This window comes from Gymnogyps californianus, chromosome 1 (assembly GCF_018139145.2).
Source record: "Gymnogyps californianus isolate 813 chromosome 1, ASM1813914v2, whole genome shotgun sequence".
In the NCBI taxonomy this organism is placed as follows: Eukaryota; Metazoa; Chordata; class Aves; order Accipitriformes; family Cathartidae; genus Gymnogyps; species Gymnogyps californianus.
The window spans coordinates 163,621,910-163,638,918 of NC_059471.1; the positions used below are offsets into that span (position 1 = coordinate 163,621,910).

General features: G+C 47.8%; 1 protein-coding gene across 1 annotated transcript; it reads left to right on the forward strand.

Annotated features, from left to right (window-relative positions):
• The first annotated feature begins 4,382 nt into the window (after positions 1-4,382).
• Positions 4,383-7,850, forward strand: LOC127029664 (cytoglobin-1-like). The gene is made up of 3 exons (XM_050915407.1): positions 4,383-4,477; positions 6,253-6,484; positions 7,722-7,850. The coding sequence occupies exons 1-3, from the start codon at positions 4,383-4,385 to the stop codon at positions 7,848-7,850; spliced, it is 456 nt and encodes a 151-aa protein (XP_050771364.1).
• Positions 7,851-17,009: the final 9,159 nt, after the last annotated feature.

A 17,009-nucleotide genomic window follows, 5' to 3' on the forward strand; every position in this document is an offset into this window, starting at 1 on the left:
GTATAAAAGCTGGACTATTCTGAATACATCACCTCTGTTTTCACATTTAAATCTTATGTGCTCAATAAAAGTATTCACAACAGAAACCTGTGTACCTTTCTGTCGTGTCAGATGGTACTTCTCTGTAAACTATGTGAGAGCCGTTCTGGGTGGCTAGGTCCCAAGAAGCTGAGTACTCCTACTTTTTTCTTACCCTTTGGACTTGGTACTTTCGCCAGTGCAAAGTGCAACACAGCTCCACCCGAGCCCACTACCGCTCTCTGAACGGGCGAGAGAAGTGCGGCCTGGTGGCAGCTGGGAAAGCTGCGTGCATCTGCACCAGGTCTCTCCCACCCATGTGCTATGTGGGCTTTGGCATTCAGACATTGACAACAACAATCATGATTGCAGCTCCTAATTTTGCTTGTTTTGATGAGCTGGTAATGTTGATAACCTCAGACACTGAGCATGGAACAGATGCAGGTGTTTGTCATCTCTGTAAAAGCAGCACTGAGTGTCAGCATCTCAAGCTAAGGATTTGAGAAACCTGGCAATACCTGCTATGGGGGGCCCTAACCTCAGTCTGACAGTGTGGGGGGTGTTGGGAAAATAAGAGTTATAGCTGCCGAACCCTTTCCAGCCATCCTCTACAACAGGCGTGTCTGCTGAGCTGGGGATTAACCCGTGTTGCATAATAAATAGGGTGGTTTATTTATATTAAACATGAAACTTACTTAAATAACAGATCACGAACTTTCAAGAAGAAGAAAACACAGGCAGCTTTGCAGTGCCTGTGACTGGGGCATCAACGAGCTCTGCAGGCAGTCATCGCTGCCGGATCCTAAATGGCTGGGTGGGTAGAAGATGGTATCCGTTTCTGTCACCAGAGCTTGCCGGCTGCCTTCTGCCTAAAGCACGTGGTTTCTTGGAAACCGAAAGGAAACAAAGCCCACTTCGTGGAACCGCCGCCGTTTCCCTGCACCGCAGCGGGAGGCACGTCCTCTGCTTTGCTGGCTGGGTACAGAGCCAGGAAAAGCTTGGCCGCCGCACGCAACCCGAAATACCGCGGCCGTGCTCCCTGCTCGGGATTTCCCAGTGCCCTCTGCCCCCTTGGCCTGACCCTGCCCTCTGAGGAGCATCCCGTCCGTGGCAGAGGCTGTCTCTGCAGTGCTGCCCAGCACCCCCATTAGAAAATATTTCTCCTCATTCAGCAGAAATTGCGCTTAAGAGCATTCACTTCCTTCAGGATATTAAACGAAACAAACCATGGGAGAGGAAAAAGAAATAAACCAAGCACACATCCTCTTCCCCCGGGGTGGGGGGGGTAAGTGTCGGCAACGTGACGACTTTATGATTAAACCACATTTTTCACAGCTATTCCATCTCAAGGCCAAAAAAATAGGCTTCTGGAGCTTTTTTGTTTCAATCTCTTGTCGTGGTTTTACCCCAGCCAGCAACTAAGCACCTCACAGCCGCTTCCCCCTCCACTTTTCCCTGCACCTCGAAGCCTTTATGGGAAAATTGCTCTTTCGAAAATTAACTCTATGCCAGCTGAAACCAGGACATCTCTAGAGACCCCTGAGGTGTAGTATAGATGTGTATACCCCTGTTAGAGATGTCAAAACTTTATGAGGTATTACTGTGTTCATCTTACAAGGACTTGGCAAATCATGCAGGGGGAAAATAGAAGATACTTTTCCAAAACAGTAGAAGTAACACCGGAAGGCGAAAGGAAAGAATCAAAAAGCACATCACAGAGAGCACGGTGACATGCTTGAGGGCGTCATTGTTTGTTTCATCTGTGCAGGAGGAGGTCAGGGACTGCCCTGTGCTGCTCACAGCTGGCTCGGCACCAGACAAAATTGACCCATTGCACCCCAAAACTGGACCAACCAGGTGAGTTTATGGTGCCTCTGTGGAAACATGTTTAAGAAAGGGCAGTGAATGCTGAAAAAGGAGAGACAAGGCCAGGGCAGGTACAGCACCCAAAGGAACAGTGACTGGTGGAAGAGCCCATGCTGGAGCAGTTGAGTAGGACACAAGGAGCAGCAAGAGCAAAAGGACCCCCCACACCAGCCTCCAGCTCCTGCACTGCCCATGGTCTCACCAAAAAGCCTGGGTGTAACCTGCAGCACAGGAATGGGGGACCAGGACAGGAGGGGAAGAGAGGTGTCTGAGTGTTGGTTGGTTTGTTACTTGGCAATAAATGAATTTGATTGAGATTTCCCAACTCAAAACGGGTATTTTTTGGCCCATGACAGGATGTCTGACAATATATCGAGTGAATGAGCACCTTTGTACTGCAATGTCCCAGACAAGGTTGGGGAGAGCAGAGGAGAAGTCCCCTAGGGAAGCTGAGGTTTGCTTGTGAACTGCTGCAAACAAGAAACAAAGGGGAGGGTGAACAAGGGAGATGAAGAAGAAAAGACTAAGAAAGCTAAGGGGAAGACTCATCCTTGAGCAATGATGTGCATTGCTACCACAGCTCAGGCCAGAGAGCCAGGCTCACCACTGCGCTCCAGCTTCTCCCACGGAGAAGTGTCCACAGCAAGTCAGGGTGCACCAGGATCTGCAAGAACATGACACCTACAGAGAGGAGGAAAAGTTGCAAGCAAGTAATCATACACTTTCACATCCCAAAGAAAAACCAGCTCTACCTCCATGCTCCGGACCTGCTCGAGCCCCTTTCCCTTTGGCTAAACTTGGTGCTGCTTTCTTCAGGAGCTCACTCTCTCCCAGGCCACCCATGACAAGCACCTGATGCACATTCTGCTCTCAGCCAAAAACTTGGTGCTTTCCCCACCGAGCTCCTCCCAGGTGGTTTTGGCTCCTAAGGCCTGGGAAGCGCCAACTCCTGCAGTGCCATCCTCGCTCCTTCCTCTGCGTCCCTGTGCTGGTGGCTGGGCTCAGCCGACCGGCGCTTCCCTGGTTTGTGTTGGCCTTCAAAGAGGCAGCGGTCCCAGCAGCACAGCGTGCGCCCCTGGGCTCTGCTGAAATCTGGGACGTTTTTCTGAGGATTTTGGGATGAGAAAGCAGAAGGCTGTGCAGCTTTCTATGAGACCACTCTTTGTTTGCTGTGGTGAAAAGGGAGAGGCAGGGAAGGGGAGGGTAGTTTTAGTGAAGTCATTTGAGGCATCCCTCAGCAGTGATGGGACACAACCCCACCAAGACCGATCGGTCTCTGTGAGGTTGCAACCATCACTTTCCTTTTGCCCCCGGTTATCCGGCTGGTTTTGCTCGCTATGCCACACATTTCCCCATTGCGCCTGTTCCTTCCCTCCTCTAAACCATCCCAAACAATAAGAGGTTTTGTCTGCGCTTGGCGTCCAGCAGTAGCAGCAGTTCATCAAGCCCCTTAGCCCTTATTTTGTGTGCATGCCCTGGACTTAACCAGAACATTCCTGCCAGAGGTTAAGCCCAGGCGCTGCATGGATAATCCAAGATTTTTTTTGCCTCTGGTTCCAAGTGACTGTGCCGGTAACGGGCCCATAGGCGCTGTCTGCAGCTCCATGCTGGCCCTTCTCCTGCCCCTTATCTCTTTCTCCCTCCCAGGCAGGTAGGGCTTAGGGATAGGACAGAGATCCCAGCTGCAAGCCAGGAGGATTAGGGTAGTGAAATGCCTATGCTCCTGGCCTGGCTGTCCTGCGCCGTTTATCTCCTGCGTTAAAACAAGGTGGCTTTCCAGGGCACTGCAGCCATGGATGCTGTGCCCATGCTGCCGTCACCGTCCCCGCAACGCTGTCGTTTTGGGCTGACGATGCCTCCCACCCGCCTGGTACCGAGGCCAGGAGCAGCCGCGGGGTGAGCCCCTGCTAAACCAGAGGGCTGTGGGGAAAGCAGTGACCATGGCACGAAAGCAGGACTGGAGAGAGTTGCTGGAGCTGGAAACAGGATCTTTGGAGTGAAGGACCAAGAAGTGCTGGGAAGAGGGGGCGGCAGGGCACCACGGTGTCCACAGCACAGCAGTGCTCTTGGGAGCAAACCAGGAAAATTAGTGCCCGGGCAAGGATTGCCCTCAGGAAAGAGAAGCCAAGCACTGGCCTTGGCAGGGGTGAGAGGGGAGGAGAGCTGATCTTTTTCTTCCCCACTGAAAACTCCCTTTTTTCCCCTCTCTCCTCAGACAGCGAGATCTTTGCTCTGGCACCTGACGCCAGGGCAAGAGTGCTAGTCCTCCCTCCTCATGTGGTTGGTTTCTTTCCTGATTAAAAGTGATTAGGCAGCCCTAAAGCCTGCAGAAATGTGACCGAGGGGAACAGAGACAAAGAGTCCATTCAAGATATCTTAAATCCCTGGGGCAGTATTTAGAGAGCCCCGAGGAGAGAACTGGAGCAGAACTCTCCCGCCAGGACCTCCCTGTCCTTCTCCCTCCTGCTGCGCCCATTGTCGCCAACGTGTCCTCCACCATGTCGTTCTCTGAAGCAGAGGTGCAAAGTGCCCGTGGTGCCTGGGAGAAGATGTATGTGGATGCCGAGGACAACGGGACGACTGTGCTGGTCAGGTAAGGAAAGAGCCCATCCCACTGCTACCCGAGAGGGTTGAAGGAGGAATGGCAAGAAGGATGGAGTTACCACCTAGGAGCACGTCTTGATGTTTTTATGCAGCCCTTGCTGGGAACATTTTGATTTGCTGTGGTTTATCCCACCTCAGGGAGGAAAAGGGGAAGAGGAGAGATCCACACAAAGAAAAGTAAAAGGAAAGGGGGAAGGGGGTGGGAAAGGAAGAATAGACAAGAACCATTTCTTCACCCATTTAAGGTAGAGAAAAGAAAGTGTGGTATGAAAGAGAATGGGAACAAAACATGGGCCCTTTTTCCCTCTTCCCCTTTACCTCTAAACTCCTTTAATGATTTTTTTATTTAACTTGCATGTCCTCAATATTTCTCTTCTGACTCTCCTTCAGCCTTTCCAGTCCAGAGCCCATCTGTTTCATTGTATTGTACTCTTCTTGTGGGCTTTCCTCTCTCAGTTTTCACTCAGCAGCTATAAGATGCTAGTAGGATCCAGTGGCTTGGCTCCCTGGGGTAATTTACTCTAGAAGGTTTTGCCTTAGTGTCCTACAGCCCCAGCCCTGCCTTTAGAGAAGTTCTGGGCTCCCCAGTGCAAGAGACATGGACATACTGGAAAGAGTCCAGCAAAGGGCCACGAAGATGATGAAGGGACTGGAGCATCTCTCCTATGAGGAGAGGCTGAGAGAGCTGGGACTGTTCGTCCTGGAGAAGAGAAGGCTCAGGGGGATCTTATCAATGTATATAAGACCTGAAGGGAGGGTGCAAAGAAGACAGAGCCAGGCTCTTCTCAGTGGTGCCCAGTGACAGGAGCAGAGGCAATGGGCACAAACTGAAACACAGGAGGTTCCCTCTGAACATCAGGAAACACTTTTTCACTGTGAGGGCGACTGACCACTGGCACAAGTTGCACAGAGAGGTTGTAGAGTCTCCATCCATGGAGATACTCAAAAGCCGTCTGGACATGGTCCTGGGCAACCAGCTTGACCAGCGGGGTTGGACCAGATGGCCTGCAGAGGTCCCTTCAAGCCCAACCATTCTGTGACTCTGTGAAATGCAATCTGGAATTTGCTATTGCTATTTCAGGTGGATAACTGGTTTACCCAATGGAGTAAACTGCTTTTTTAAAAGCTTGACCAAGATGACTGTAATTGATGTACTATAAAAGGCAATTCCTTTACGAGTGGCAATGAATTGTGTTACTTTTGAATAAATGAAATGAGCAGTACCCAGTACTCAAACAGCAATCCATCACAGGCAGTAAGAAAGCTTTGGGATGGACTCTAGGCAGGGGTTAATTAACAAAACCAATAGTAGGGTTTCTCCATGAAAACACCCACCGAGAGCACAGTGGACATATCTGTTGTCCAGAACATCTTTGGGAATATTGTGCTGTCACACCCCCCTTGTGTGAATGTGCTCCCACTTCTCTGTGGATTTTATCTCCACCTAACGCTGAGTCAACACCAAGGAAATGTTTGCTTTAGAAGCAGCAGAATAAATTCAGGATAGGTAGGTTTTAAGGTGGAATGAGAAAAGGGAAGTGCCCTGGGGAAAGACGAGGGAGGGGACAGGCTGCCGTGGGCACAGGGACTGTGCACAGATGGGAAGGGCAAAGGAGAACCAAGAAATGCAGGGGAAAGAGGTGTCTGTTCTAATAAAGAGAAGGAGAAAGGGCAATAAATGCATAAGACAAGGCCTGGAACGTGAAGCCATATCTGCATCGATGCCTTGGTCCACAAATTAGGACGTCTCTCATTTCTCAACAGGATGTTTACTGAGCACCCAGACACCAAGTCCTACTTCACACATTTCAAAGGCATGGACTCTGCCGAAGAGATGAAACAGTCGGATCAGGTCAGGGGCCACGGCAAGAAGGTTTTCACTGCCATCAATGACATGGTGCAACACCTGGACAACTCCGAGGCTTTTCTTGGGATAGTGAACCCACTCGGCAAGAAACATGCCACCCAGCTGAAGATTGACCCCAAAAACTTTAGGGTGAGCCAGCAGCCCTCTTCCCAGGGGGTGTAATTGTGATGGGAGGACGTCTTCCCCTTTGAGGGGTAGAACTGAGGAAAACAGGCTTTGTAAATATAAATATATATATACTTCAGAGAGTGGAGATGGTGGAAGGTGAGATAGTTGATGGTGGAAGACAGCAGGAATGAGAGATCTGGCATCTGTTGGGAGGAAGACTTTGCAGCAGATGTGATGCAGGCAGGTCTGCTCAGGTGGGAGCTGCAGAGGTGCCCATGAGTTGTAGTGGGTTTTCTCAGTGCAACAGGATTCCCACACTTGTCATTTAATAACAAGACCCAGAAAAGCAGCTTAACACTGGACTTCAGTCCTTGATGTCTATTTTTCTCTAGTAACAGGAACTGAACTTTTCTAGGACAACTAAACCAGCTGTAATTGAGCAACAATGGCAGCAGCATTGCCATCACTAAACAAACACAGATAATAAATACAAGATCAAATTACTTGCCCAAGTCCACCTAAGGTCACTAGCAGAGTGCATTTATAACTATATTGACTGCCTTACACAGCACAAAATGCAAAAAGAGGCACCTTCTGGCAAAGGTCACTCAGGCACCAGGAAGGTGGTTTCCAAAGCAGCGTGCCCAATTTTCAATAAGTGGGAGGATAAGTGAGGATTTCTGCCTGGAGAGATCCTGAAAAGACTTTTTCAGGGTAAAGATGCACACAAAATAATAAATGCTGCACAGAAAAGGAGTTGACATTTCGAAGTATACCACCTACCTAGTGACTGTAAAGACAAACAAACCCTCATTGCTACAGAGTGCTAAACAGCTAATGAGCAGGAAAGATTAGGAAGAAACTTACCCCGCAAGCCATGTATTCCATAGGTGTCCAACACGGGGCTCCTCGTGGCCTCTAAACATTTGGGACACTCCACTGCCAGGAGAAGGATTGCAGTAGATGGACCAAGTGAACCAGTTCTGTACAGCTGTCTTCAAGTGACAGGTGCAGTCAACATTAACTAGATATAGGACAGTTAAGAAAACAGTAGCAGTGGCTGCATTTTTTGGTGAATTCTACAATGCACCTAATTTTCCATGACCTATTACAAGCTCTGCATGCTATATGCTGCTGAATTGTTCTTGTACCCCTTTCTGCCCTCCAAGAATCCCAACTAAAAATATATATTTTGTTCTTATGCCTCTAATGTGGAGGAAAGCTCACACTGGTTGTTTCTTCCCTTCTCCTTGTTTAGATTATCTGTGACATTATCTTGCAACTGATGGAGGAGAAATTTGGCGGAGACTGCAAAGCTTCCTTTGAGAAGGTGACCAATGAAATCTGCACTCACCTGAACAATGTCTACAAAGAGGCGGGTTGGTGAGGATGTGCAACCTCCAGGCTCTTCAAACGTCTCGCCAGCACTGATTTGCTGCTTTTGGGCCTCCAGCCACAGTTGGAAGAATGAAAAAGTAAAATAAAAAGCAAGAAAAAGGCTTATATAATGTAGATATCAATGTCAATAATTTCCTTAGCAAACTGAGTTTCTACAGCTAAATAAAACCCGCAGATACATCAAAGCCAACCAACAAATCCTTATGTGCTTTGCAGCTTCAATGCTCCAGGTGGGTTCCTCTGGCCACCGTCCTTGAAGACTACATTTTAAGATGATGACTTTAAGCTTGCTATTTCTAAGAGAAAGACTTGCTCCTTCCAGCAGCACCAGCCCAGAGAGGCACCATCAGCTCTTTATCTCAGCTACCACCTCTCCATCCTCATGAATGACGAGCAGGAGACCATTTCGAAGCACCTCCAGGGACTTTGTAGAGGTCATTATTTAAGAGGCACAGGTGTTGTTTTGTGTTTGAACTAAACCAATGGGGAGAGTGGTGTATGGCAAAGACTACGTCTGAGAAAGACTCGGGGAAAGTCCCGTCCTGCATGAGCCAGCGGAGTTCCCCAGCCCTGGGAGAGGTTTCTTGGAGCAGCTTTCAGCGCAAGAGATGGCAACACTGAATGTGGTCACCACTGGGTCCCTCTGGGCAGGGATGAACATCTCCAGTGCGTGGATTTCACGGTGCTACTCCCAGCAAATTGCTCTGGCCACGTACCCAGGAGAGGGCAATAGTACGGAGCTCACTAGCTCCTGTGCTACTCAAAATGCATCCAGCTGAGGGAGGTTGCTGCCTCACTGAGTGGGCGGTGTGGCGGGCTCAGCTCAGCGTGAGATTTCTATGGCACTGCCCTCATCCTGTCCTGTTGCACGGCCTGAGCCTCCCTTCAGCGGTAACCGAGTCCCGAACTATTTAATTGCTTTTCCTTGTATTCCTTAGAGGTGGTGAAATAATCAGCTAATAACTGCAAATAACCACATGCCATTTTGCTTCAGTGTAACACAATAAACACAGAGAAAGCAGATGCATCCTCTCATTTGTAGCACAGAAAAGGCACTCGCCATGCGCAGCAGTGGTAGCTGGTTACAGTGCACGGTTACCGGTGGTACTGGGGCCTTTACTGAAACCAGCTCAAGCTCCCACCCAGGCACCCATCACACTTGCAGTAGTCAGGTTCCTCGGGTGGTGGGAAAGGAAACTTTTCACTTGACCATGAAACAACGATTTTGTAAACAGCTAAAAATGCAGAATTCTCCTTCATTCGATGCATAGTTTTCCTCACCAATCCCATTTGTTTGGCAAAGGATACTGAAATCCCAAAGTCCAGAAGACAAACACTTGCTGGAGAGGGAGGATGGGGCAGGCTGCTTTATTTGATTTGGTATTTTATTCAGTTGGGGGAGAAGGGAAACCATATTGCACAGCATGGTCAAGTATTGTAAGAAAAGAACAAGACTTGTAAAAAAATATAGTCTCAAATCCCTTTGAGGGAGTACAAGTAGTTAACACTCTGAAAAGCTTAAAATAATTTCCCCTTTTTATTTACTTGCTTTAACGCACATTAAGAGCACTATTTGCCATGACGACGGTTAGCTGTAATGACGTGCTCATCATTGCCATAGACACCCTGGGCTGACAGGGGCCTGGCAACACTGGCCGATGGTTTAAAGCTCTTGTGTTCCCTGCTCCTGTGATGGAGAGAGGCATAGCAAAAGCAAAGCGTGTGAAACAAACCACACTCAGGCTTAAGTAAAGAGGGAGTTATTTTTAAAATCCATTTATAAAGGGGAGACACATTAAATTTTAAAAATTGGTGTGATGTGAGTGGTTTAGGAGTACATGGCCCCTTTTTTTTTTGTTTGTCTGAGATTTCAAAGGTTGGCAGGAAGCTTTCCCAACAGAACATAGATCAGACAACATCTTGAGATTCAGGATACCTGAGCTGAGTTCCCAGTTTTCCAGTAGACTCACTGAACAATCCTGTCTGACTTTCCTTGTACCTCACTGTGCCTCTGCAAAACAGCAACATTCATGTACTTGGGAGGCAAACCAAACACACTCTTTACTTACTGAACTGGTAAATACATGGTGCTACACATACTGTATGCATTCTTAGAGATAACTTTGATCCTGTGAAGAGAAACCTAAGGGAAACATCATACCTAAAGGTAGCAGGAAGAGATTTCCCCTAGAGCACCGCCAGTGAGTGGGACCAAAGCCCTCACACCAAGCTTCATGGTTTTCTTACAGCCTGTGGGACATCAGGAAGGTCTGAATGAGACAACAAATCTGTGACGTAGCATGGGTAGTATGACAAGTGCCTGTGACAGGTTAAATCAGCTAAGTGCCGTGGAGTCGTCTTTGTGCCTGACCTAAACCAGAACAGTGCAAACATGGAAAATACTGAGAAAGGGGAAGAAGAGTGAGACGGAGATCTTGGAGGAAGTTTATCCCCTCAGCTAGTAAAATCAAAGTGCTTTGCCAGTCACATTGCTGGAGAAAAAAGCATCCCCACAAGCAAAACTTCAGCTTGTAGAGACAGCCAAACACTCTCCTGATTCAAAATATTACCTAAACACTGTAAAAACACATATGTACTTAAATTCAGTTCATCAGCTTCGTTGAGTAAACTCAGACCTTCCAATGGGGGTAGCTTTGGGAAAGAACAAGGAATAGAAAATAAATAAAGGATCACAGGCAAGGAGATGAGAGAAATTTAACTTGAAAAACTTCAGTTGCTGTGGTGACAAAGCAGAAACTTACCCGGAGGAAGGTGCATTTGCAAGGCATCCCTGTGCAAATACAAATCCATGTTGGGATAAAATCCAAGAGTCCAGTGGTGTGCGACAGCATCACCAAATCACTCTGAGACAAGGCCTACAAACATACCAAGGCAATTTGAAATGACAGGGAGTGTTTTACAGAAGTAGTTAACCTAGCTGTCGAGGCATTTAAGCCTAATAATTTTCTTGCTAGAGAGTCCGAGCCAAGCAGCCTTCCTGCCCCTGCCTGAAGCATGGGCAGTAGAGGCCCAGGGAGGTGAGCAAAGGGGGGAGGTCATCTCAGATATCCCAGGGCTGCCCAGAGAGGGGACTAGAGACCTTGCAGAGGATTTGGGGAAGCTTCTAGGAAATCCTTCTAGCAGAGCCCAGAGAAAAACCCTCCCTTGCACCCACTCTTCCTGCTGGAAGGCTGTTTGCGTTATTGGTGCTTGAAGTGAAGGGCTGCTTGAGCTCCTTTGCTATAGAGCTGTGGGCATAGGTATAGATATATCCCTCAGAGGTGTTGCTTTACACTGAAAGAGTAGGGGCTTCTTCTAGATGCTGTTTAAAACACCTAGTGACGGGTAGAAGGTGGTGAGGGTACGGCCCAGATGGGAACATGCTGGGAACAATAATGTATCTACCCCATGCTCAGTGCCAGGGCAGTTGCTTCTGTTAGAGCTGGAGAGGAGCAGGGGAGCCCCGTTAGACCTTCAATTCACCTTCCTGGTTAAACAGAAGGTACCACAAGACTTGTAATGGCACAATGCATGATGAGAAAGGATTGCTGCCTATGGAAGGTCATACTGAGATATGACAAGTGAATTGTAACATCTGAATTGGCACTAGGAGCCAGTGGTCCCTGGAAAAACAGAACAGCCACTGAATTCAAATGCCTATCCATCAGGCATGGCACTCAGGCGTCTCATAAAAGCACAGGTATGACTCATGCTGCAAACAAAACCAAAAAAGCCCCCAGACCTATTCTAATCTTCTCAGTTTTCAACATTGCAAAATCTTTTTTTTCTTTCATTACAACATCCTGTTTTGGGGAAAGGGGATGTTAAAGAAGATAGCTTTTTTCTTTACCTTTGCTAAAGCTAATACTGAGATAATGAATATTTGTAATTAGAATATCACTGACGCTCAGTTAACCTTATATGCCATATCAGAGCACTTCTGGCTTATGCAGTGAGGTGGGTTTGAGCCAGTTCAGGGCATGGTTATACTGGTCAGATTGCACATGGTCAGTATCAAACAAGCCTAAGACACACAGGAGTGATTTTTTTCCTGGTGTGAGCCAGTAGCATCCTAGACTGAATTGTTTGCTTACTCAGTGGACAGCAGAAATGGCAGTCCTGTTGAACTGCAAGAATATTTTGTATGCTCACCTCGAAGAGCCCAGGCTTCTGCTTCTGACGTCCCTGGAAGCACTTCCGCAGGAGGAAGCACTGCTGTGGTGTCACAGGCAGCAACACGGTGCTTCACCTCCCCCCTGTACAACCACATGGGAGCAGACGAATCAGGGACGTGCTGCTGGTGATGGTGGTGCTGCTGATCTCCATCCAGCCTCCCCAGACAGTCCACCAGGGACACCCGGCAGGCACTGACCACCGCCATCAGGGAGAGCAGGCTGATCCCAACATCGCGCTGAAACTTCCCATTAGGACGGGACACCAGCAGAGCTTTGCACAGGGTTACAAGCAGAGGCAGAATTTTAGGACAAGGAAGAACATTGGAGCTGACATCAGCATTACGGTCCCACCCTCCATAAAGGCAGCAGTTGTCCTAGCCTGTTGGAAATCAGCAGTTCTTTACTCCCATTGCTCTGTTGCAAACCAGTTTGAGCTTAGGAAGATGGCAGCAATTTGAAAAGTTACAGTAGTTCAGTGCAAAGTCCCCAACCCACTTATCACCTTCTAGTGATGGATACTCAGAGGCTCGAGCAGGCCTTCGATGCTGGCAGTGCCTGACGGCCAGTGCTGTGAAAGTTGCCTTCTTTGCAGCCTCTCTGAGCCAGCACCAGGAATGATTTCTAACCTTTGCGTTCCTGAGCATCACCATCAATACTTTACTAGTCAGCATTCGTCAGATCATTTCAGCCTGGGAAAGGGCTGTACAGCCACGGCAGTTCCTGCTATCCGTCAGGCCCTTTTTGACCTTGCCCGTGTCCAGCTCTGCTTTGTTGCTAGCTAATCCTGACTCCCCGCTGGTGCATTTCCTGGGACACTGCTTGCCTGCGGTGCTCTGCGCAGCACCACCGAGAGCCTGGGGAAGCGATCTGGGGCTGCGGTTTCCCCAGCAACAGGAGGTGAAAAGCCAGAGCCAGGAGAGTCAAAGTCATGTTTTCTAATTGCCCGCTGACTGTCCATTATGTGCCTACAGAAGGGAAAGCAGGGATAAAGAGGAGAGCCTGGGCTAGAAACAAACATCTCTTCCTCTCTTCCCTTCTATTTCCAGCTGCTGATACAACTCTTGCCCAGCAGTCCACTGCTTTCCAGTTTTGCAGGCTGCAGTGAAAGATGGATCTCAGGTCTTACCAAAAAGAGGAATTGAAGAACTGCATCAGCAGTAACGGTGCAAGAATTTATTAAGAAGCAAGTAGAAAAAAAGTGATCAAAGCAAAAAAACAAAGGGCAAGAACCATACAGGACTGAATGAAGATCGCATTAACACTTTTTATAAGCCATTGCATCAGGAGAAACTAACCTCTACTGTTTGCTGAACAAAGGACAACTGTACCAAGGAAGGTGGCACGTGAAATACGGGATGGAGAATAGTAAACCGGGGGGGTTATCAGGTGCTGCAGACACACCACACACTGCACACTGCCATCACCTCTAGTGCATAGCTCATTCTGCATTTATACTTTGTTTAATGCTGACCGCAACTGCCATCTGCTTGAATCCTTAACAGTCCTGGAGGAGACAGCACACACGTCTCACTGAGTCATCTTCAGCACCACAGGAGCTTCTTGTTGCAATACTGTGTTCCTACATTCATTCGGATGTACTCACCCATGCCCTTAGCTATCTTGCATTGGCCCCAGGTGTCTTAAGACAAGTTGCTACCACTCTCCCTTCAGCTAAATAGATAACACCTGCCCCGAGGCTATTTAAGGTTTGCACAATCATCCATTTGCATTGGCTTAGGGAGCTGGTTCACCTATTTTCTCCCACTGCCCCTGGAGCAGGATGGAAGGCACCTCAAAGGCACTAACTGGTGCAAGATAGGTTGGACAGACAGATGGGCTCCACGGCCAGGGTTTGCGCTGTAGCAACAGGAGGATAAATCCTAGATTTGCTACCTGATGGAAGGCAAGAGGACAGATAGGAACAGCCTCCTCCGCCAGCTTCATTGGCAAGTCTGATGGTGGGTAATGCGATACAGCTGCACTAGGCCAAGCACCTCTTTGCTTGGAAATGTCACTGTTTTACCGTATGGTTCCTCCTGCTCCAGTGGGAAAAGCAACTCACCTATGTTCAGGAGAGGACCTCATTTCTGGTCACACGCCATCCTCTAGCTGCTTACCATCATAACGTTCTTCCGTTTTACGCTCCCCTGACTAATCCAGAGAGCGAGCTTTCTGAGATACAGGAATAATGCTTGCAGGTTCACTGCATTTCAAACACTTTAAATAAATGAAATAATCTACTCTTTTTGCTCAATTTGTACACCTGCAGTCTGATAAAAATTGCTATGGAGCTACAACTGCGTCAGCAAAATTTCAAAGAAGAGATGCTCAGCTACAGCATCCTTAGGTTCCCTCAGGAGCTCCATTCCCTTCCCAGGCTGCAGTAAGCCTCCTTGCAGGAGAGGGATGGTATTTTCCTCGAATAGGCACGGCCTTGAGCACTCCCAGATCTCCGTCCCTCTCAAGGACCTGCCGAGCTGCGAGATCTCTTAGTGAAGAAGTAGCAGCAGTACGGATCACTACACAGATTACTGCACAGCAGCATCCCCTGCAGATTTCCTGTGGGTCTAGCAGGCCGCCTCCAGCTCTCTCAGTCTCGTGAGAATCAATGGCTGAACAAGCAACTGAATGGAGAAAAGCTGGGCAAACAGGCTCCGTGTGGGAAGTCCTAACTATAGTGTGGACAGATGATACTCAGTGTGACGTGAAGCTAGTATATCCATGCCTGTAGGACGTATTTGATCCGGGTTAGTGGGTTGAGTGGCTTGATCTTCTCAATGATCTCGCCGTTGTATTTCTGATCTGGTTCTAGACCAGAAGTCAGATTTAACAATTGCTGAACTGCTTACTGAAGACTGGGAAATTAAAGACCACAGGTAATGAAGCCCAAACTATTTGATTGGTGTCAAAGCTCTTTCCGTTATATGATGCAGCAGAGATGGATAGAGATTTATTTCCCCCAGATCCCTTTCCTAATCATTTTGACCATGCAAACTAACATCAGTCAATACCACTCTTCAGCTGTCCAGCAGGAAATATACAGGTGATGAATACCTCCGTTTCACCCTCCTGGAAATTAACGTAGCTTGGTTCTGATGGAAGGGTGGAAGACCCTTACTTACTCTGGCACAACTAATAAAGCACTCTCCCTTTCTGATAGATGTTCCAGATCTCTTGCATCAGAAGTGTTTCATCCATTGCCTTAATTCAGTTCTCTTCCTAACTGCACTGCAGTCCTCATTTTGGACACAAGGCATGTATTTCCACATGTAATACAGATTATTTTATCAGGAAACTAGAAGCAAGACTTCTTGCTGTTTAACATTGGTGTGGTACTTGGATACTATGAAGCTCACCACCCCACAAAAATCTATAAATAAGGCCCAAATCCGATCACCCTTTCATAATTAAATTTAAAAGCCATTTGTAAAATCAACGGCATATTATCCAGAATTTGGTAGTACGGAGTCTAAGCAGTGTTTTGTCACAGTATGCAAATTCCACCCAACCCACCCCTTTTTTTTTTTTTACAATACAAAATTTCTAGTTGCTGGCTGCAGGGTGAGACAGGTCCTCAGTTTTCTGGAATATTTTTATTCCAGGAGGGAATTCCAAAGGAGCTAGCAATCCACTCATTGGCAATTCTGCTATGCAAGATGTATCTAGAAATGACTGTTCATCTTTTGCCATACCACTAGAATGCCATTAACAAAGGTGTGACAATAGATGTTAGCAAGAACTTATACAGCATGCTCATACCAGAGGGACAAACACTGGTAACTTACATTCATCATGCAGCTGGGCCACGCAGGAAATCATAAAACATTCCCAGGAAAGAAACTCATGTTCAGATTTCAAATGGGTAAATAAAAAAAGTGTTAAGTAGTTAGCCATCATTATTACAGTATTTCTTTAGAACCTTAAAAAGACGTGAATTCAAAGTGGAGTGTATGTGCCATGCTGGATAAAAGTCCTTGCTGAGATGTAAAGATCCTGTTCTAGCTTTCACTTGCCAGCCAAAATACTGCTGGATTATCTACTGTGTTAGAATTATCACCCATGTGTTCTGACCATACTGAAAAGCCTACAGAAAAGACACCAAGGAAAAATGCACACAGTGAATTTATAGTGATATTATACACCCATGATTAGCGGGCCTACAGAGACACTTGGACTAGGGAGATACAGGGGAGAGTCTGCAGAACCTGCTGAAAATGCCAATAAATCATTACAAACACTGCTCTTAAGTATCACTGCTAAGTAACTCAGTGGTGCTATCTCAAGGAGAACTTACGAATCTCTGAATTCTGCTGTGTGGGAGTAGGGCATATCTGAGTAATTTATATGCTCCAAAGCACTTTCAGCCGACAGAATTGACAGCAACCCCTTTATGTTTTGTCAGCAACACGGACAGTGGGATTGAGTGCACCCTCAGCAAGTGTGCCGATGACACACCACACCAAGTGTGGTGCAGTCTACACGCTGCAGGGAAGGGATGCCATCCAGAGGGACCTTGACAGGCTTGAGAGGTGGGCCCATGCAAACCTCACAAAGTTCAACAAGGCCAAGTGCAAGGTCCTGCACATAGGTCGGGGCAATCCCAAGCACAAATACAGGCTGGGCAATGAGTGGATTGAGAGGAGCCCTGCGGAGGAGGACTTGGGGCTGTTGGTTGATGAGAAGCTCAACATGACCCTGCAGTGTGCATGTGCAGCTCAGAAAGCCAACCATATCCTGGGCTGCATCAAAAGCAGCATGACCAGCAGGTCGAGGGAGGTGATTCTCCCTCTCTACTCCGCTCTCGTGAGACCCCACCTGGAGTACTGCGTTCACCTCTGGGGCCCCTAACTAAGGACATGGATCTGTTGGAGCAAGTCCAGAGGAGGGCCATGAAGATGATCAGAGGGCTGGAGCACCTCTCCTATGAAGACAGGCTGAGAGAGTTGGGGTTGTTCAGCCTGGGGAAGAGAAGG

What these genes read in the sequence shown, in the direction of transcription:
- LOC127029664 (XM_050915407.1), top strand. Translation starts at nt 4,383, where the DNA reads ATGTCGTTCTCTGAAGCAGAGGTGCAAAGTGCCCGTGGTGCCTGGGAG. An exon ending in GGGACGACTGTGCTGGTCAG is followed by an intron (nt 4,478 to 6,252) that starts GTAAGGAAAGAG and finishes ATTTCTCAACAG; the next exon opens with GATGTTTACTGAGCACCCAG. An exon ending in TTGACCCCAAAAACTTTAGG is followed by an intron (nt 6,485 to 7,721) that starts GTGAGCCAGCAG and finishes CTCCTTGTTTAG; the next exon opens with ATTATCTGTGACATTATCTT.